A 20,858-nucleotide genomic window follows, 5' to 3' on the forward strand; every position below is an offset into this window, starting at 1 on the left:
GGAGGTAGAAAAACAAGTTACATAATGACTACGTGCTCACATTGTGGTGAATGCTGGTTAGCTGAATTACATTTGTTATGCTAAAATGGAATGCAACTGATAACCACCAAACTTCTTAAAAAGGCCTGTTTTTTGCAATAAAGGGCTCTCCTTTGCACTCGCCTGGAGACTCTGCATTGCTCTGCTTCATTCACTTAGCAACAAACACACATCTCCATAAGGCACTGCAAACACCTGTGATCTTCCCATGTAAATGTAACTGAGACATGCCTTACTTAAGTAAGAAAATTTGAAATTTCTATCCAATTTGAACCAATGTTCCTGACTTTGAATACTTCTTTCAAGCTTCCCTAATTTTTCAGCATCTCTTTTGTTGCCACACCAGAGCTTCACCTCGCTCACCTCATGAGATGAGTGCAGCAAATACAACCTCTCTCCTTCAGCAGTGGCCCTGCAGTGATGAACAGGGTCAGCCACACTTGTCAGCTTATCACAAAGTCACAAGCTCACTTCAGGGCTTTGATTTCTGGGATGTTGGCTGGAGAAATTATGCTGGAAAGCTGAAAAAGTAAAAGGATTAGTGGGGTCCTGGTGGATACCAAGCTAAACAAAAGCCAGCAGCATTCCCTCAGAACAAAGGTGGCCAGCAGCATCCTGGGCCATAGCAGTAGGACTGTGGCCAGCAGGTCAAGGACAATGACCTGTCTCCTCAGCACAAGTGAGACATGCCAGGAGTGCTGTCTCCAATCTGGGCTTCCCAATACAAGACAGACAGGGACATACTGGTGTTAGTCCAGAAAGGGATGTGGAAATGTTAAGTAATGGGAACTGGGACTGTTTTGTCTGGAGAACAGACTCAGGACAGTGTCATCTGTGTGTGCGTTAGAAACGGGAAAGTGTAAGGAGGACACAGCTGCTGCTCAGAGGTGTCCAGTGATGCTGAGAGAAGCAATGGGCACAAATTAAAATGCAAAAAAAATTCATTTAAACAGGAGAAAGAAATTTTGAACTGTAAATATTACAATCCACTCTATTGCTGGGAGTCTCCATCCCCAAGACATTTAAATTGGAACCACTGCACCTCTGGAAGAGCCAAAACCACCAAAGTGAAAGTGGCTGAATAGCTTTGTCCAGCTAACCCAGACAAGCTGTGTCTATGCCTCTTGAAAAAGTGAAATGCATAAATACACAAGAGGGTGCAGCAACAGCCCTGAGAACAGCACAGTCAAGGTAACTTTGTCCACATACACAGCTCATACTCATTCTCTCCCTGCACTGTTCAGCAGAATTACATAGCTTTAAGTAACATCCATTCTACAGCTTGTTTACCTCCATCATCCCAGAGGCTGCAAAGTTTACAAGTGATGACATTACTCTACCTGGAAAGAAAATTAAATTTATTTTAAAAAACCCCAAAACAAACCAAACCCCCTCTACTGAAACAGCCTCATTCCATAGCCCATGTGCCTCAGGGTCTGGGAAAGTCTTCATCCTCCCTTGACCTCACATACCCTTTACCCATGGCAAGGCTGGGAAGGGGATGGAAAGTGCCGAGTGTTAAGGTGCTGAGAAATTCTTGATGCTTGTCATCTCTCAAGTGCTGTTGGCCTGTTCCTGCTCGAAGAGGGCCATGGCTAAATGTGAGCGGGATGCAAGTCCTTCCAAGTTACTGAGCACACAGCGGTGGTACAGCTCCTCACTGAGCCGGGGATTGCAGCTTCTCAGTGTGTATTTCTGCACCAGCCCCGGCTCCACAGCCCTGAACAGGTGCAGGCCAGAATAGTGGAGGAAGACATCAAATACCTCCATGCTCTCCAGCACCTCATCTCGGTCCAAGATATCAGCTGCGAGCTTGGTACGTGCTGTCATATAGTCAGAATTATAAAAGCAGGCCTCAGCAAAGGAATGTCTGTCAAAATGCCCATCTCTCAGGAAGTCAGTGTTGGAGGATGCTGTCTGCTCACCACGGTACACCAGCGCAGGGTTGAACTCCTGGAAATGCACAGGGAAAAAGACTTGCCAATTGCTGATGGTGTTCATGCGGCAGCGGTTCAGAAACTCCATGTTGATTTCTGTCCAGACGCTGGCCAAGAAAAACAGTGTGTCCACAGGGTGCTTCTTTGAGACTATATCCATGAGCTTTACTTGCGATGGCACCTCTGTTTTAACACTAATCCACGGGATTTTAACTTCTGCATAGCGTTTCTCTAGCTCTCCTACCATGGCTTTGACTCCAGCAAAAACATCCACCTGACCAACTCTCTGGGCATCGTAGGGATGGTAGATGAAAAGCAAAGTCAGCAAGGCATTATCATGCGTGTCCAGTGTGTTCATAGCAAACATATCCAGGAAGTTCGCTACAAAATCCAGGTCCTGCACTGTCAAGGGAAGCACCAATTGCACCCGCGTGGCCTCTGTCACATATGGCATGGGAATAATTTCCACCTTACTTAAGGGTCGGACCAAGCTCACTCGCTTGGCCAGAACGTGACTGTGGCCCTTCTGGGTGGCAGCCTCCAGGAGCAGGTCCAGGGTGTATTCCATGCCCCGCGTGGGATCGAAGCGCCGGTAGCCGTTCAGCAGCTGCCGCTTGCTGAAGCGGAGCAGGGGCTGATAGAGACGGTTCAGCTGCTCCACCGCAGACTCAATGATTTCACTGACGTCTGCCTTACTGGCTCCAGAGAGCTCGCACTTTGGGGAGCCGTCAGGACAGGAGAACAGGTGCTGTTCCGTGAAGTAGTCCCAGCTGATCACCTCAAAACGAGACTTTGGAAGGAATGGGGCATTAATGCCCACAGGCCAGGTCACACCTGCCTCACCTGCAGGGGTCAGTGCTGTCAGGTTCCTGATCTGCATCTGTGCAAACAGACAGCACAAATTGATCACCACTATGTTCTCAAAGAGATCTAGGCCAGCTCCTCCCCAGGCCCACCTCACCACCTACAACCTGGGTAGTGTCTCACCAGGAGTTTTGGGTAACATGGTATCAGAAACTCTGTTTCTGAGACAAGGGACTATAGCCTGTGTCTGACTGACACCTGCCCACAAACAGAAGCAATGATCTTCCTCCAGTGTGCTGAAAATGAAGGAAATCCTCCATTTGGTCAAGGAGTTTTTGAAGGTAGCCCTCACCACATACCTGGAGGTCCTGGATCTCCTGATAGACTCTGTCCAGCTGGATCCTGCTGAATTGCTTGTGCAGCCGGTACATCAGGGTCATGTCAGAAACAGGGTGCACTGCAAGAGCTGCTTGGAAGTCCTCTTCTTCCTCCTTCTCCGGTTCAGTATTCTTGGCTAGTTCATAAGTGCGATAATGCTGGCCCTGAAGCAGACAAAAGCCACAAAGACTGGCATGGAACTTGAGTTCACAGAGCAGCTTTTCCTCACCCCATACACACGTCTGCCCCTCCTTCCATACTGACTGCAGTACCCACCAAAAAAAAAGGGGTAAGTTGTCCCTCCCACCCTGCACTGCATTCCCACTGATTCTCAGTACCAACAAACCCCTTATCATGCCTTCAAAAACCTGTGAATCAGCCCTGCTAGTAAGGCTGAAAATTAAATCCTGTGTGTGCTCTCTCCCCCAACATCCCAGCTGTGATTCTGGGCCCCCCTCCACCAACGCTGCCATAGCACAGAGCCCTTCCTTCCTCTGCAACTCACAAAAAAGCCACTTGGCTATGCAGGAAAGAACAAATCAGATTCTGGGCTTTGCCAGGCTCAGCTAACACAAAACCTGAGCAGGGAGGTATTACCTGGAGCTGGGAAACACAAGTGATGCCAAGGAAATCAATGATGCAACGACCTAGCCACTCATCCGGGCGCACACTGAGGATCTCATTGCGACAGCTGTCCAGGTGCGGGCGCAGCTTCAGCAAGAGGCTCCGGGAGAGCAGGTAGCCAAAGCCCCCGTGACAGTACCGGGCCTGCTCATCTCCCCCGATGAACTCCTCCGCCCGCCCCAGGTACACGTCCTGGTTAATGCTCAGGTGTGTCACCAGAGCCTTGACCTGCTCAGCTTGGGCATACGTGTCATCCTGCATGATGTAGAACCAGTCATAGTCAGAGCCAAAATGCTGATGGATATAGTTCATGGTCTCATACATGAGCCAAATGGGCCTCTCGTCACCGTGGGCCACCAGCACCATGCCATGGGGCACCTTGGCACTGCGCAGCCCGGTGAAGTACAGCAGGCGTGGGAAGTGGTGGGCCACTGTCTTGTTCACTGCCACTGCCAGTGTGTTCAGGGTGGCCTTGGAGGTCAGCACAGCCACAAACAGGCGCTCGTGGAATCCCAGCTCTGTCTGAATGTAGCGAGTTCTGCAAAGGAAGTACATACCTACATGACAAACAGCCGGAGGAGAAAAAAACATCAAAGAATTATGGTAACTTGGGACAAGTCATTAAATGCTGGAATCTACCCAGGGTGAAGAAATCAAGCCTAGTCATAGAGGTTTAAGAGAAGACTCACTAGTGAAAATCCTATTTTGCAAAAACACTTGCTTCCTTCAAGGTAGCTACAATCTCACATTATCTATCTAAACTAGAAAACTGTGCCAGTGCAATTAAAATTAAAACACCACAGAGCTAACCACTTGGAGCTCAGTACACAGTGCAGCTTAGCAGGTATGCTCAACAAAAACACAGGAATGATTGTTGAGGAGTCTCCAGTGCTGGTGGCTGAGGTGTGCTGGGGTACACCAGCTGCACATGGGGCCCTGGGTGCTGGGAGATCACTGAAGACCCAGGCCATGAGCCAGCAATGGGTGGTGGTCTTTGGGCTCACAAATGGCACAAAGCCCTGCAGGACCCAGTGAACACTGAGAAGACTCCGGAGCAAAAACCACCACTGCACCAAGGGGCACATGAGGAAACATGAAGAGAATACACAGACTGTGAGGGTACAAAAGTCCAGGGGTCTCTGTCCAGGGTCCCTCGGCAGAGGCACCACCCTGAGCTGTTATGATGCTGCTACACCATAGTGAAATACTGAGAGAAACCTAAGAGACTCTGCTACAGGAAACCTGAGGCCAAGGAAACTTGTCTGGCAGTAGGAGCAGGGTGTGTGGAAGGAGCTGAGCAAGGCACCTCTTGGGTAAGCAGAGCTGTAGCTGCAAAGGAGCCTCAGTCAGGGCAGGGGCAGCCCGATACCCAGAGTAGCTCCTAGATGGTCAGGCAGGAAAATTTCCTTAACACATACACTACATAACACATTGACCAAAATTTTCCTAACAAGTAGACCAGTTAAAACAAGTTTTGAAGAATAATTTAACACGTTCTATTAAACATGAGTAACAAAACAATCCCCGAATCCCAGAATGGTTTGGGGCAGAAGAGACCTTTAACATAACCTAGTTCCAACATCCTGCCACAGACAGAGACATCTTCCACTAGACCAGGGTGCTGCAAGCCCTGTCCAACACAGCCAGGGACACTTTCAGGGATGGCATAGCCACAATTTCTCTGGGTAACCTGTGCCAGTGCTTTGCCATCCTCAGAGGAAAGACTTTCTCTCTAATACCTAATCTAAAACTTCTCCCCTTCACTTTGAAGTCATCCCCCCTTGTCCTGTCACTCTACGTCCTTGTTAAAGTCTCTCTCCATCCTTCTTGGCTGCTCTTTTGAGGTACTGTAAGGCTGCAGCTAGATCACTGTGAAGCTTCTTTTCTCCAGACTAAACAATTTAAACTCTCAGCCTTTCCTCCAGTCATCTTGGTGGCTTCCTCTGGATTCACTCCAACAAGCTGATGCCCTTTTTGTGTTGGGGACCCCAGGGCTGGATGCTGCATTGCAGATGGGGTATCACTTGAGCAGGGCAGAATCACCCTCCCTGTACCAAGAAGAAATATTCTCACTCCTCTTGAGCAATTTGCAGCCTTTCTTCCCCCTGAAGTTAATTTCCTGAACACGTCTCTTGCACCCCTTAAGGCAACAATCCTGGCCGTTGTCGTGGTGCGCCACACTCTTACTACACAAGTTATTTCAAACAGCAAATTTCACCTTGAACCTGTTCACTTACACGAAGATTTAAAACTTCCCACGAGAATATTTCGACTGAAGAAAATCCAGGCCAGAAAAAGCATGCCTTACCTGAGCACTTTTTTGTAAGGCTTGTTGGGGTCTCTGTAGTACGGCACAATGCGAGGCCTGAAGTCCTCGTGGCCCGGCCTCCCCTGGGCTGCCTCGGGCGGGGCGGCGCGGGCGGGCGGGCCCGGGGCCAGGCAGCGCTCCTGGGCCGCGCCGTGGCTCCAGGAGGCGCGCAGGAGGCTCAGGCTGCAGCCCAGGGACAGCCCGAGCAGCAGGGGCAGCGCGGGCCGCAGCGCGCCCAGCGCCGCGCCCAGCCGCATGGCGGCACCTACGGCCGGGCCAAGCGCGCGGGGCCGCCGCGGGACATGGCGGGCGCGGGGCGCTCGGGCGACAGCGGTCCCGCGGGACGGCGGCGCAGGGCTCCGTTACCCGCAGGCCGCTGACGGGACAGAGGGCGGGCCGGAGTTCCGGGACGGCGGCTCCAGCGCGGCCGCGCTCCGCCGCTGCCACCTCACCGGCCACATCGCCCCGCGCGCTTCCGCTTCCGCCCCACTCTCACTGGTGCCTGGCGGCCACTCTGGCCCGCACCGCCAGTGCCTCTATGGTACCTGCGGGGGCGGGGCCGGGCCGGCGCGCGGCATGCCGGGAGGCGCGGCGGCCGTGCGGACGGCGCTCCCCAGGGCCGCGCGCCGCCCGGCGCCGGTGACGGTCCGCGCTGCGATTGGCCGGTGCGCCGAGGGGGCGGGGCGCTCGCACGCGGTCGCGGCGGGGCTGTTGCGACAGAAGGAAAGCGCGAGCGGCCGGTGCGGGCGGGCCCGGGGCGCCGAGAGCGGCGAGCGGCGGGGCAGGGCCGCGGCGGGCGGCGCGGCGCGGGCAGCCCGGCAGGCGCGCGGGAACCCTCGGCAGGAGCCGGCGGCGCCGCGTGCTCCGGGCCGGGGAGCAGAGGCGGAGCGACCCGGGCCGGGCCGGATCGGCGCGGCCTAACGGCGCCTGTCGCCCCCTCTGGCGTAGCTCCCACCCGTGCCATGCCCTCCGACCTGGCCAAGAAGAAGGCGGCCAAGAAGAAGGAGGCGGCCAAGGCCCGGCAGCGGCCGCGCCGGGTCCCGGACGAGAACGGTGATGCCGGGACGGAGCCGCAGGAAGTGCGGCCCCCGGAGGCCAACGGGACGGTGCTGCCAGGTGAGGAGCTGGCCGCTCCCGTGCGTGCCCCGGGCGGGGGCCTGCCCGGCGGGCCGTGTGCGCCGGGCTGTGTCTGGGCGGGCGAGCCGCGGCAGGGATGAAGCGCCGCGGGCACGGGTTGCGCGGGGCCGGGCGGCTGCGGTAGCTGGGAGCGCTCTGCCCCGAGGCAGCAGGACAGCCGCGGGCCCTGGGGGCTCCGCAAGGCCCTGTGTGTGAAGGATGCCCGGCTTGGGGCACGGCGGTGTGAAGATGGAGGGGGCTGATGGTGTTTTCCCCCCTCTCAGACACTGTCCCTATCTTCTGCTACTTGGTACCCAGACCTGTTTGGGGTTTCTTGTTTTTCATTTCGTTTGGAGTTTTCTTCCCTGCTGCAGAAACCATTGTAGCGTCTGAATTAATTCTCTTACTGCTGTTTGCTGTGACTCTCTGCTCACCCGTTTCTCTGAGACGTACGTGGTTTGCAGAAACTGAGAGCCTGTCTCTAAAAGAGGTTTTGTGTCTGCTAAGGAGAGAGGCTTTGCCACGGGGAGCTGTTGGTGCTAAAGGAGACAGGGCTGGAAAGGCTTACAGAGAGAGTTTATTTTTGGGCCTCCCTTTCGCCCAGCTGGCAGCCCGCGGGTTCTCCGCGGCTCGGCCGCGCTGCGCTGTGCCGGGAGGCGGGCGGTGCGGTGTGCCGGGAGGCGGGCGGTGCGGTGCGCGGCGGGGCCCGGCGCGGTGGTGCCGGGAGGCTCGGCTGCGGTGTGCTGGGGGGCGGGCGGGCAGTGCGCGGCGGGGCCCGGCGCGGTGGTGCCGGGAGGCTCGGCTGCGGTGTGCCGGGGGGCGGGCGGTGCGGTGCGGTGTGCCGGGGGGCGGGCGGGCGGTGCGCGGCGGGGCCCGGCGCGGCGGTGCCGGGAGGCTCGGCTGCGGTGCCGGGGGGCGGGCGGGCGGTGCGCGGCGGGGCCCGGCGGCGGCGGGGCCGCTCCCGGCGCGGCTCTGGGCTCGGGGGCCCGGCGCGCGGGGGCTGCCCGGCCCGAGCCGGCCAATCGCCGGCCTCGCCGCGCTCATTTGCATGCCGCCTCGCCATTGGTGCGGCGCGGGCGGCGGGCGGGGCGGCGGCGGCCGGCTCGGGGGCTCCGCCGAGCCTGTGCGCAGCGCTCTCGGGCACGGGGCGGCGCGGCTGGGGTGTCTGTGCAGGGCCGTGGCGCGGCTGGGGTGTCTGTGCAGGGCCGCGGCTTGGGCTCCGTGGTCCTTGTGGGTCCCTTCCGGCTCAGGAGATCACGTGTTTCTATGTGGGTCAATACCGGCATATTTCTTGCTGAGCTATTCCTGCATCGGGGTAACACTCCCTTACCCGTTTTTGCTCACCCGTTTAACTCTTTGTTGTCACTGCTCTGTGGCATTGCCCAAAGGGGTCCTGTATCAGTGCCAGTGATATTTTTTGCTCCTCGGCTAAGGCACATTTGCCATGGTGTTTGTAAATGGTGATTTTGCAGAGTGAGTGATTGATTTTGCCAGGAGTGCTGGATGCTGACAACCAGGGTGTCATTCTGCACTGGCACAATCAGAAATCAGGTCTGCCTGCCAGGATCCCCAGTGCCATTGGCTGCTTCAAAGGGCAGCATCTCACTGAGGAGTGAAGTTGGCCTGTGACAGAAGGTCAGCATGACAGGAAGGATGGCAGTGAGTCTCTGGCACAGGCAGCCCAGAGAAGCTGTGCCTGCCCCGTTCATAGAAGTGTCCAAGGCCAGTTTTGGACGGGGCTTGGAGCAACCTGCTCTAGTGAAAGGTGTCCCTACCCATGGCAGCAGGTTTGGAATTACATACTCTGGAAGATGTAACCCAAACCATTTTAGGATTCTGTGATTCTATTATTTTCTTGTACTGTAGGAGGAAAGGAAGAGGGAACATGCAGATGGGCATTGTAGCTTCTCAGAAAATTAGTAGGGACTGTTTCAATGCTGCTGCTGCTTCTCTGTTCTCAGCTTTCCCTTTGTTTATTTTCTAGTCAATTCATTTTCTGGCTAAGCATTTTCTTACACTTGCAGGCTTTGTGTGCTCTATTTGTAGTCTAGTCTTACCTGCAAGTAGGGGTTAGTCCCATCACATTCAGAAAATGGCTCACTGTTGTGGCTGCTCACTTAGTTCTGACGGTCTTGTTCTGTTTAGATGACATTTAGATATTTAGCTGTTGGAAGATCCTACTAGACCATATATATCCTCCTGCTAAGCTGAAAAGCTGTGTGTCATTGCATCCTGGTCTCCTCAACTCTTCCATAGAAATGGGAGTTGTTTTTGTGGTCCTGGGCCTTTTGGTGCAGGGGCTTATGGCTTCCCTTGTGTTTGCAAATCAGTAACACTTTTGATCTTCTCTACATACAGAGGTGGATGCTCTTACAAAGGAGCTGGAGGATTTTGAGTTAAAGAAAGCTGCTGCCCGAGCCGTGACAGGAGTGCTGGCCTCCCACCCCAACAGCACTGATGTGCATATCATCAACCTCTCACTGACCTTTCATGGCCAGGAGCTGCTGAGTGACACCAAACTGGAGCTGAACTCCGGGAGACGCTATGGCCTGATTGGACTCAATGGGATTGGTAAGCTGAGGGGAAGCAACGTGCCTCCCTGAGCTCAGTAAAGGTGTCTCTGCTGAGAAGCTGGCCAGGGGCAGGTGGGAAGTGCTGGGAACCAGAAGGAGGGCTGTTTGGCAGATATGGCTGCAACCCAGCAGTTTCTGTTCTCCCATATCTCTCCCCAGGAGGGGAATTACTAGGATTGCTGATAGAAATCTGAGATTGCATTCTAGATTTGGACTGTGCTTTTGATCTTGTTTCTGTGGAGAGCTGGGTGAGTTGTCTGGGATCTGTTAATCTGCCTGTTTCCTGTGTGCCTGATTAGCTTAGTAGAGCCAGTATACCCAATGCTGATGGTGTTGGTCAAAGAACTTGTGCTGTAGGGGGGAGTAGAAAACGTGTGGTTTGACCTGACTGGGAAAACAGCTGTACAGTCCCTGGAGAAAGTGATGCTACATTGAGAGTTGTAGAATATTGGTGTGATTAGAGAGGTGCTAGTAAGAGTGACCATCTGGTTTAAGTTTCAGGAAAACCCAGGTTGTTTAGGGGTGAGTGCATTACTTTCCTCTATATTAGAAGTCTTTGGAATCTGGGATCCTGATACCAGCTGACAGACCTGGTTAGACAGCAGAAACTACAACAGAGATAAAGTTTCCCAAATCTGGGCAAGGGCTGAAGTGCAGTGGTTTCCAAAAAGCTTCTTCATGTCTCAGTCCTGTCTTTGGGGTGGTGAGCCTGAGTTAGGAGGGCAGCCTGTCCTAATGAGGCAGTGGGCTCTGCTGTGACACCAGTTCTTCTCGTCTCTTGGGAAAAAAATTCACCAGGATTTTCTAAGGTTGGAAAGGGAAGGAATCACAGTGTTGTCTGAGTGTATCTCATCTGTTTCACTGTGATGTATCTCACTGCATCCAGCAGTTAATTGTGATTATCTGCACACAGGGAAATCCATGCTTTTGTCAGCTATTGGGAAGCGAGAAGTGCCCATCCCAGAGCACATTGACATCTATCACCTGACCCGAGAGATGCCTCCCAGTGACAAGACCCCTCTGCAGTGTGTGATGGAGGTGGATACAGAGAGGGCCATGCTGGAGCGAGAAGCAGAGCGTTTAGCTCATGAAGACGGTAAAGCTTCTCAGAGTCCCAAGGGACATTTCCTCCCTTTCCTTCCCTACCAAAAAAAATTGGGGCTCCTTGGGGAAGTTTTCACATGTTGTGGTACCCGTGTCCCCCAGCTGCCCTGTACTAAGGGCAGAGATGACGCTTCTTTGGATGAATTATTCCGTGTGGCATTTTAAGAAGTGTCTCAGGCTTGGAGTGGAGGGGGCTAAATAGGAGTAAAGCAGAGGGACTGTGAGGTTTGCCAGCTGTGCAGCTGAGAGTCCTTTGTGGGCAGATGTGCTGACCAGCAGGCTCTCTTTCAGCGGAATGTGAGAAACTCCTGGAGTTATATGAACGCCTGGAGGAGCTGGATGCTGACAAGGCAGAAGCACGAGCCTCACGTATCCTTCACGGCTTGGGGTTCACACCAGCCATGCAGAGGAAGAAGCTGAAGGACTTCAGTGGTGGCTGGAGAATGAGGGTGGCTCTTGCCAGGTGAGTGGAATGGTGCCGCCTGCCTCCTGTGAGAATGCGTGCCTGCTCGTGACTGCAGAGTCACAGGCAGTTGTAAGAACTCCGAGCAGGCTGAGAGGCTCTGGGTTACCTACACTTACCCTGTGCTGTCATCTCCCCTGTCCTTGCAGGGCACTCTTCATTCGGCCTTTCATGCTGCTGCTCGATGAGCCCACAAACCACCTTGACCTGGATGCCTGTGTGTGGTTGGAGGAAGAGCTGAAAACGTAAGCATGGAGGAGTTTGCTGCTTCTGTGGGTTGTGCTTTTCTCCTTGTCAGCATGTGAGCATGAACATCTTGTCAGCACGTAAGCAAGTTCTGCAGGAGTAACTGTCTAGTTCTTGTGGGTGCATAACTGTGTCACAGTACCAGTGACACCTGCTTGCTGCTATGTGAGATTCTTTGATGCAAGGGCAAAGAATTCAGTTCAACTCCCTGTCTCCCTGGCACTGAAGAAATGAGAAATGCTGGTTTGTACTCCCAGGTTAAAGGTGGTTCCTTGAAAGCCAGGAGCAGGCCTTGGCAGCCTGTGTACCAGCATTAAGTACTGTACTAGTAGTGTGAGCATTCTAGACCTGGCTCTCGGCTCATCTTCCTCCCCACCATTTCTCTTTTCACAGAGCTAGTTATCTGAGTGTTGGTTTCATCTTTTGCTAGTATGTGAGGTGCGTGGTTTTCATAACAAAGGTAAAATATTAAGGTGTAAGGCAAAAAGCTTACGAACAGTTAGGAAGCTCAGGTTATGGGGTGTGCATTAAAAGAGCTATATTGTGAGAAGGGCTTTGCCTTTGCAGAGGTTTTCCCATCAGCTCAGTCAGTTGAACCTTTTGTGTCCTTGCTTTAGAAGTGAGGTGCTTTAGAAAAGAACTTTGAACCTCATTTGGTGAGGCTTTAACCCCTCGTTGTACGGATTTGGAGCATAGCCAGATGCAGTGTGCTTATGGATGGGAGTCTGTACTGAGGGAAAAGTAAGCAGCAAAGGTTGAAACTTCTTAGAAACGTGAGGCCAGTGGAGTCAGCTGCATCAGTGACACAAGTCACTTGCCTCAAAGGCAACCAGCTCTGGAGTTTTTGTGGTAACAGGCAAAGACTATGTAATGGTGCAGGGTGTTTTACTACAGTGAAAACTGTTGGCAGGAGTTACTCACTGAAGCTGGTTGTAGCTGCTTCACTGCTGATTTCCCAGAGCATGCATATAAAGCCTTTGTCACCATCAGGGCCAGCAAACAGGATTTCTTTTCCTCATTTAGTCTCTAATAACTTATGTGGTGCCACAGGTTCAAGCGGATTCTTGTGCTGATATCCCACTCCCAGGACTTCCTGAATGGCGTCTGCACCAACATCATCCACATGCACAACCGCAAACTTAAGTACTACACGGTGAGTAAGCACAGCCCTGTGTAACCAGAGCAGAAACAGGGACTGTTCTCTGGACACATCTGATGTTCCATGCTCTCTTTCCAGGGAAATTATGATCAGTATGTAAAGACTCGCTTAGAACTAGAAGAAAATCAAATGAAGCGATTCCACTGGGAGCAAGATCAGATCGCTCATATGAAGGTACCTGCCTAGCTGCATGAGCACCCTCCTACCCTTTTAGTGGGCATCCCTGCCCCTCGTCAACCTCATCACTGTGCCTTTTGGCTAACTCTTTTTGCAGAATTACATTGCACGATTTGGCCATGGTAGTGCGAAGCTGGCCAGGCAAGCTCAGAGCAAGGAGAAGACCCTTCAAAAAATGATGGCTTCTGGTTTGACAGAGAGAGTTGTGAATGATAAGGTAGGATCAGACATGGCATTGCATCTTGAGATCAGGATCTGAAACATGGACTAGAGGAGTAGAAGGGTCTTCAGCAGATAGCAGGAATGGCTGACAGAGCTGGTAGCAAGAACAAAATACCCTTCCTTGATGCCAAATATCGCTGTGCTCAGCATGGAGTAGTGTTGAACAATGAGAAGGAGAAAATTTCTGGGGAAGGGAAATGTAGTTGTCTTATCAATAAGGCTGTTTTGCAAATATAGAAATCAGAAAGGAATGCCTAGGGCTCATACGAGATAGGAGAGGATGCTCAGTGCAGCTTTTACTTGTGTTAAGAGTGCAAACTGACATTTGTTTCAAAGGGAAAGAAATAGGGATTTGTTGGCCAGCAGATGAACTTGCAAGCAGCTCATCAGAATAAATCTGAGTGAGTTGCAAGAAGGACTTAGAAAAAGTCACAATCTGGGGACTTGGTGTACAGCTGATGTTGGTAGTGAGGCATGGTTATACTGGAATGAGTGGGCTGTCCCGTGATCTGTGTGTCTCACAGGTGGATATTCTGTGTTAACAGACTTTATCCTTCTACTTTCCGCCCTGTGGGAAAATTCCCCCTCCCGTCATCATGGTGCAGAATGTCAGCTTCAGATACACCAAGGATGGGGTGAGTATGGGAGTATGCATACAGGGATCACTTGTATTCCTGCCTTGTTTGGGAGTGGGAGACTTTTGGCTGAGCTTCCTGAGGGGCTGCAGTGTATGACTAGTGGAGCAAAGTTATTGGCACTGCTAATGCTGGGGACAGAGCATTACAGGTGCAGCGGGGAGGTTCTGGAGAGTGCTGAAAAGGCATAATGTTTTGTGGTTTTTGTGATTCACAGCCATGGATCTATAATAACCTGGAGTTTGGGATTGACCTGGATACTCGTGTAGCTCTTGTTGGACCCAATGGAGCTGGAAAGTCAACACTGTTGAAACTACTCACAGGAGAGGTTTGCTTCATGCATTGTCTACCCTGCTCTGGGCCTTTACTTTTGGGATAGTCTTCAACAAAGTGCACTTGTTTGCCAGAACACCCTGGTCAGGCCTTAGAAGTCATGTGGTCTTGTTGAAACATAAGGCTTTTTCTCTCATATTACCTGTTCAGACTGTCTCCCCTGTGCCAGACTGGAGATGGCTGGATTCTGTATTTCTGGCATACTACAAGAGGAGAGATTTCCTGCTGAAATAATTTTGTCTTCCCCTTCTAGCTGCTGCCCACAGATGGGATGATTCGCAAGCACTCGCATGTGAAGATCGGTAGATACCACCAGGTACTCTCTACAGCAGCCCCAAAGGACAGGGAATGCTGAGGAAAACTGTCAGGAATGAGGAACCTTGCCCCTCTAGTTGTGCTTCTGAGGCTTCTCCCAGTGCTGCCTTTCTGTGTCTGGAGATGGGGGAAGGAACTGTTCCATGGAATGGGCTCCAGCTCATGTTCTTACCATGCAAAGAGACTGGCTGTGGTCCTTCCTGTTCAGTCTCACACCTGCTATGACAGAGCTGGTTGCCTTGTGTTTGGTGGTGAAAAGCCTTCTGAAGCAGCACTCCTGTTCCTGAAATGGAAATTATTCCCTAGTAGTTTGGCACAGAGGCTATCCTGCAGGTGGGATTATTGGCTCATGTGTTCTGCCGCTCACCTGGTACCAGAGGTGTGCTGGGGGGGTAGTGCTTAGGGCCATTAAGTGGTTGGCCTGCACAACCTGAAGCTGACTTTTCTTCTCTGCCAGCACTTGCAAGAGCAGTTGGACTTAGACCTCTCACCATTGGAGTATATGCTGAAATGCTACCCAGAGATCAAGGAGAAGGAGGAGATGAGGAAAATCATTGGCAGATACGGTTTGACAGGGAAGCAGCAGGTGAGTATGAGCTGTTGGGGTTTGCTTTTTTTTTCATTAGGGGAGTAGAGGTTCTGTGTTTTCTGTTACTCTGCTGATACCTGACAGTGTGATACAGTATGCAGCATGCCACATCACAGCATCAAAATGCTTTTTCTGTCTCTGCCTTTGAAGTTGGAGAAAAAAATAAATCACAGCTCATGGGAACTTCCTTTGGATCACAGCCATGTGTGGGTTGGAAGGGGTGACTCCCTCAGACTCTGGGTGGAAAGAAAGCAAGTTCTGGTATAGTGCTAGACCTGAGCATGTTTTAATTATAATTTGAAGTATTTTGCTCCTCTCTTATTTCTGAGATGAATACCAGAAGTGCTAGAAAATTCTCAGCTGTTGGTAGGGTCCACTTGATTCAGACAAGAGAGTGGGCTCACCTATGGTGCTCTAAGTCCCAGCATGACACTGTACGTGACACGTCCTTGTGTGACAGTTGTCCATATGGCTACGTATGGCTGCATATGTTCAGCATTGATTTTTACATTGGTTTTGCCCATTTGTTACTGCAGAAGTTGAGAGTAGTTTGCTGTGTTAGTGAATACCAGTCAGACCAAACACACACCTTTGGCACAAGCTGGGCCTTGCTGTGTACAGTCCTTCAGAAACCCCTGGAATTCCCTTCTTCCCTGGGTGGGAGAAGGCTAGTGTAGGTATAAGGCTAAGTGAACATTTGTCTTCTTGTGTCATGGAGCTGCTGGGAGGCCAAGGTAGACCCAAGTGGTTTGGGTCAGGGTGGCAGGCTGTCAGGTCACTGCAGAGCTGCAAGCCGTGTGTCTGTTGTGCAGGTGAGCCCCATCAGGAACCTCTCTGATGGGCAGAAGTGCCGTGTGTGCTTTGCCTGGCTGGCCTGGCAGAACCCTCACATGCTCTTCCTGGACGAGCCCACCAACCACCTGGACATAGAAACCATAGATGCACTGGCAGATGCTATCAATGAGTTCGAGGGAGGAATGATGCTTGTCAGCCATGACTTCAGACTCATCCAACAGGTAAGGACAGTTGTGAGTTTTGTCAGAGCAGCTTTCTAACATTTTAGTCATTAAAACAAGGTGTTTTCAACTGACTGGATCTTACTCATCCCAGAAAGATGGGTGAGTGAAAAAAAATCACCATTCCCTTACTGTGTTCATGTTAAACAATTGCTGAACTAGCCCAGGAAAACATTAGGTACTTAAAATAAAATAAAAACCACCACAAATGTGAAGTGCTGATCTCTTCACTATGGCTTTGGCTGCAAGTTCAGGTATGATTTTATTTCTCACTGTGATAGATCCAAGTAGTTCCGGTCAAGAACTACTTTTGTTTCAATTACCAATTTAGCAAGAATGGCTTTTTATCTCAGTCCATGAACAAAACCAGAAATGTAGAGGGGCATGGGACTTTCAGTTCTAAAATCTTGTGCAAATTATGCAGGAAACACGAGGGAAGATGTTTCTGTATAGATACTTCTCTTTGGTAGTCTAAATGTGAAAGTTATCAAACTTTTCTGCCAGACATCAGAGAGTAGTTTTAGTTGACTCTCTAATTTTGGTAAGATTGTAAAAATTGGTACTGCAAACCTCTCTCCTCCTCCCCCTCCTCCTCCTCGTCGTGTGTTTGCTCTCAGGTCGCACAGGAGATCTGGGTCTGTGAGAAGCAGACAATCACCAAGTGGCAAGGGGACATCCTTGCCTACAAGGAGCATCTCAAGTCGAAGCTGGTGGATGAGGACCCGCAACTCACCAAACGGACCCACAACGTGTGAGCTGAGCCCCAGCCCGTGCTCTCCCCGGGGCTGGCGGTGGCCGCGCGACTCGGCGGAGCAGAGCTGCTGCTCCCTCTGGCTGTGTTCTAGGATTGCTGCAATACTGCTTCCCCTCGACTTGCCTTGCGCCTCTATGTCTGGACAGAGCTGTTCTCTTCTGATCTGGCTACATTTGGGCAACTGTTTCCTTATTTAGACAACGTCCCATCTGAGCCAGGCCTTGGAATCTGTTGGCCTGGGGTCACAACAGTGGCCATCGGGGTGTCCAAGCTGCAGTGATACACAAGTGGAGACCCCAGCCCAGCTTTTCCTGCCTTTTCCTTCCCAATTTCTGCTTCAGTTTAGATACTTCACTTCAAACTCCTCTGGCCTTGGTTTGTTTTTAACTATTATTTAACAGTGTAATTAACAGATCTGCCTGAGAATCCGTCAGTCAATAAAGAGAGAAAAAACAATCTTGTCTTGTTTTGTGAGCCATGGTAGTTGGGTTGTGGTGGGGTGAGTCAGCAAGTCCTGAGCTTTGAGTGAGATCAGTTCTTCAGTACAAGCAAAGCTGTGGCCAGAGCTTGAGAGATGAGATGTGCAGTGGTGAGTACTCAGCTGTGGGGGCACTGAGCAGGGTCCTCACCTGGGACACCTCGGCTCAGCCAGACTGAACACTGCATTTCCACTGAGTCACAGAACAGGCCACTGATGCCTGGGTCATAGACCGTGACAGACACAACTTCAAAGTGATCTGAAGATCATTGTTAGAACATGGATCTATGTGTTCTTGCAAACTGGCTCAGGTGTGGCCTTTTGCTTCGCCTTGAATTGTCTAATAATAAGACTCAATAATGTCGGAATTTTGGACTCTGAATTCCTTGTTCCTTGCAGGTTTAACTAAAGACTAATCAACTGAAGTTTAGTTGTTATTTTTGTTCTCAATAACAGATTCTTGAAAAAGTTGGTGTTTAAACCTCACCCCGAGCCACAGAAGCTTGAATAAAACACATTTTTCATTTAGTACTGGAATAAAGGGTACTAAAGAGAAAGATAAGTAGCAAATTGAACCTAATAGCTTTTTTTGATTGTGAGTCATCGTTTTAATTACTTCTGACACATGAGAGTGACAGCCCTGGTCACAGGAGAGGCTCGTGTAGCCCAGCAGCCCATCTGGCAGTACAAATGCCTGGGTGAAAGGACAAACAAAGGAGTTGTGCTCCCATGCAGAGCATTCTTTGGTGCCAACTGACTGGCTTTAACTTTTTGAGTAGAGTCTTCCCTTATTTTTCTTTCCCAAAGGGCCCATCCAAGTTGTGACTGCTGCTGTGGAAGCACTGAGTGTCATCCACAGGACAAATGTCACAATGCAAGCTGCTTCCAGTAGATTAAATAGGACCCTTCAGGTTTTTATTAGTTCTAGCAATGACCTGAGAGGAGAAAAATAATAAATTTTCTGGGAAAATAATGCCAGTTAGTATAAGTGCTTCCAGGTTAGTTCTGCAGAAAGGTCTAGATGGCAGTAAATGTCACCTGGATGAATGTCTCACAGTGGAGGACTTGGAAGTTATCAGGTAGAGCAAGGGTGTGAAAACTCAAAGGGAAGTGATTACTCAAAAGGCTGATGGGTCACAAGTTAAACAATAATAGATTAATGCAGGTCTGTTCTGCTCTCTAGGTTGTAGGAAGTGTTGATGTGTTGGAAATGGTTGTGAAGTAGCTCTGAGAATGGTGAGGTCAGAGTCCTTACTGGAGCTAGAGCCATTTGTCCTATACTTTTCCTTACCAAAGATTTGGCAACAATTCTTTTCACTACATTTCAGATTTGCGGGAATACGTGGAGGATACAGTCTTACACGGAGTTCTTTGGGAATGGTAAATCCTGAGAATGGCCTGGGGATGCTGGGATGACAGCCAGCATGACAGGCTGAGCATTGTTGTAGCTCATGGAGCCAGGAAGAGCAGTTACCTATCTTCTGCTGCAAAGAGAGAGGAACTTCCCAAATGCAGAGATGTCTCTGACGTATAAACAAGGTCCACAGACACACGTTTGAAGCAAAAGCTGCTGTAGCTGCACTAGAGGTCATGGTAGGCCAAGAGTTGTAAAATGGAATCCATAAATGTGCTTTAACAGCCTTAATCTAACCTCAGTTTGTTCTGTGGTGACTGTGTTGGGCTGTGCTGAAGCAGCTGTGGCAGACAGATGTCCTGGAGCACTGATCTCAGAGACAGCAACAAGATGAGGCAGTGCCACTTCAAGCTGTTTCAGCTGAGAATTTTCTGGTTTTGCAGAAAAGCAAAACTATCGATAAATTGCAAGAATTGCTCCTCAGGTGCTAGGATGGTAATTTCAGTAAAAGTGACCCAGCGCCTGCACAGTCAGACTTGTCTGTTATCCAAAAGAAAGGTTGGCTCTAACACAGCCAGATGTGGCAGGTGCAGGCTTGTGGGATTCCCTAGTGTGTGTGCTGCAAGTCGATCCATACCCCACAAAACCAGCAGCAGGATGAGGCAGGCCCAGCACAGCAGCGTGTACAGCCTCTAGCACATGCAGTGCAGGGAAGCAGATGGTAATTCTCCAAACCTGAGGGTCCAAAGCTGACTCTGCTGCTCCGTGGATGAGCCTTCACCCTTGGTGTGTAAAGACTGCCTGTGCCTGATGCTGAGTGACCAGTTGCTGCTCCTCCACCAAAGGGCTCCCCTCCAGCTAGATGGGTTTTCTCAGAAAAGACAGCTGTGTGTTTATCACAGTGTAATGCTGTGTGTCACAAACAGGGGGGTAGCTGGGGAGGGATACAGCAGCCCCCAGCTCCTTCAGCACAAAGTCCCTCCCTGCGTGCTGTGACCTGAGACCAAGGAAACACAGCTCCTGTTACGAGGAGGGTGGAATGTCCCTCCAAGGGGGAGCCCTGTACTGCTCCTGACAGCACAGGGCCCCTTACAAAGCACGAGTGGTGATGTCCCCTGCTCCTCACTGCCAGCATCAGTCACTCCTGTTTCAGGAGGATCCCACTGCCACATATCCTCACAAGCCCATTCTCCTTCACAAACACACTGACACGACCATTGCAGCCTGTACTGCCTGATCACTAATGTTTCAGTTTCTGGGAGCAAGAACCTCGCTGTGGCACTGCCCCCCTTGTCACTGTGACTGTTATTTGCACTGGGGGAGGGTGGTCAGGTGCCTCCCCATGAGGACAGGCTGAGAATAAAGCAATTCAGTGAAACACAAGCAGTAGCAAAATCCCTGACTGATGATGAGCAGGCCTCCCAAGCTCATTCTTTGGGAGATGTGATTTGCTCAGGATGTGCCAGAATGGTGTGCACCTGAGCAGGAGATTCCACATGTCAGCACCGAGACCCCCACCAAACAAGGTGTGTTCCCCCACCATACAAGCATACTGGCATCACCCTTTTATGAAATATCTGTAGTGGTGTCTGCTGAAAGGCTTTCTTTTCTCTCCAAAGTACAGAAAACTCTGTTTTGTTCATGTCTGTGCTGTGCTGCTGCATGTTTTTCCTGGCTAAGCCTAAATCCTGTGTCACATTTACCGTCATTAGTGTAATAATTGGTTTCCAAGACAAGTCAAATCCACACTTGGGGTGTCAGCCCTCCACTGCCTCCCTCCTGACATTCCAGGCCCTGTTGTGGCAGTAGGTGGCATCCCAAGAGCAGGCTAGGTGGCAGGGGAAATTTGGCTGGTAGGATGTTTACAGTGCCATCATTTCATCCCTGGACCAATGTTCCCTGCAGTTACTGGGCTTCCCCTGATGGCATTACCTGTTCCATAAAGCAGATGTGATTCCATTTGATTCTGGAGTACCTTGAGTACTCCAATTCACAGCCTTGCACCAAAGCCAGATCCCTCCTTTCACCAAACTTCTTTTGGACCTGGGACTGGCTCTTCTCTGGTAATTCTGTTCCCTGTAAATCAGATGTTTCTGCTCTTACCCCTCTTTGCCCCGGTTACACTCAAATTTCTCAGGTCTGAAAGTTTAGCTGAATCTGTCACTTCCAAGCTCCTCTCAGGCCAGGTGCTTTTCATTTAGTGCAAAGTGATTCATCAGCCACAGGTGTGCACT

The 20,858-nt window shown here is 51.1% G+C and overlaps 2 protein-coding genes across 4 annotated transcripts; one reads left to right on the plus strand and one right to left on the minus strand.

Moving 5' to 3' along the window:
- Positions 1–1,380: 1,380 nt before the first annotated feature.
- CHPF2 (chondroitin polymerizing factor 2) lies at positions 1,381–6,570 on the minus strand. Of its 2 annotated transcripts, none has more exons than XM_064404342.1 (4): positions 6,091–6,570; positions 3,756–4,320; positions 3,140–3,322; positions 1,381–2,856 (listed from the first exon to the last, which is right to left on the minus strand). In XM_064404342.1, the coding sequence occupies exons 1-4, from the start codon at positions 6,345–6,347 to the stop codon at positions 1,594–1,596; spliced, it is 2,268 nt and encodes a 755-aa protein (XP_064260412.1). In that variant the 5' UTR covers positions 6,348–6,570; the 3' UTR covers positions 1,381–1,593. The 2 variants fall into 2 exon arrangements, with proteins under 2 accessions (XP_064260412.1, XP_064260946.1); XM_064404876.1 differs by having other exon boundaries at positions 3,756–4,339; positions 6,091–6,218.
- A 233-nt stretch (positions 6,571–6,803) lies between these two features.
- ABCF2 (ATP binding cassette subfamily F member 2) lies at positions 6,804–17,248 on the plus strand. 2 transcript variants are annotated; one of them, XM_064407700.1, is made up of 14 exons: positions 6,804–7,206; positions 9,565–9,777; positions 10,693–10,875; positions 11,175–11,346; positions 11,496–11,591; positions 12,643–12,745; positions 12,830–12,925; positions 13,026–13,145; positions 13,696–13,785; positions 14,003–14,113; positions 14,372–14,434; positions 14,891–15,019; positions 15,835–16,038; positions 16,656–17,248. In XM_064407700.1, exons 1-14 carry the CDS (start codon positions 7,053–7,055, stop codon positions 16,791–16,793), a joined length of 1,872 nt encoding a protein of 623 aa, XP_064263770.1. In that variant the 5' UTR covers positions 6,804–7,052; the 3' UTR covers positions 16,794–17,248. The 2 variants fall into 2 exon arrangements, with proteins under 2 accessions (XP_064263770.1, XP_064263684.1); XM_064407614.1 differs by lacking the exon at positions 6,804–7,206 and adding an exon at positions 8,401–8,521.
- Positions 17,249–20,858: the final 3,610 nt, after the last annotated feature.

Source organism: Passer domesticus, chromosome 1 (genome assembly GCF_036417665.1).
Source record: "Passer domesticus isolate bPasDom1 chromosome 1, bPasDom1.hap1, whole genome shotgun sequence".
NCBI lineage: Eukaryota > Metazoa > Chordata > Aves > Passeriformes > Passeridae > Passer > Passer domesticus.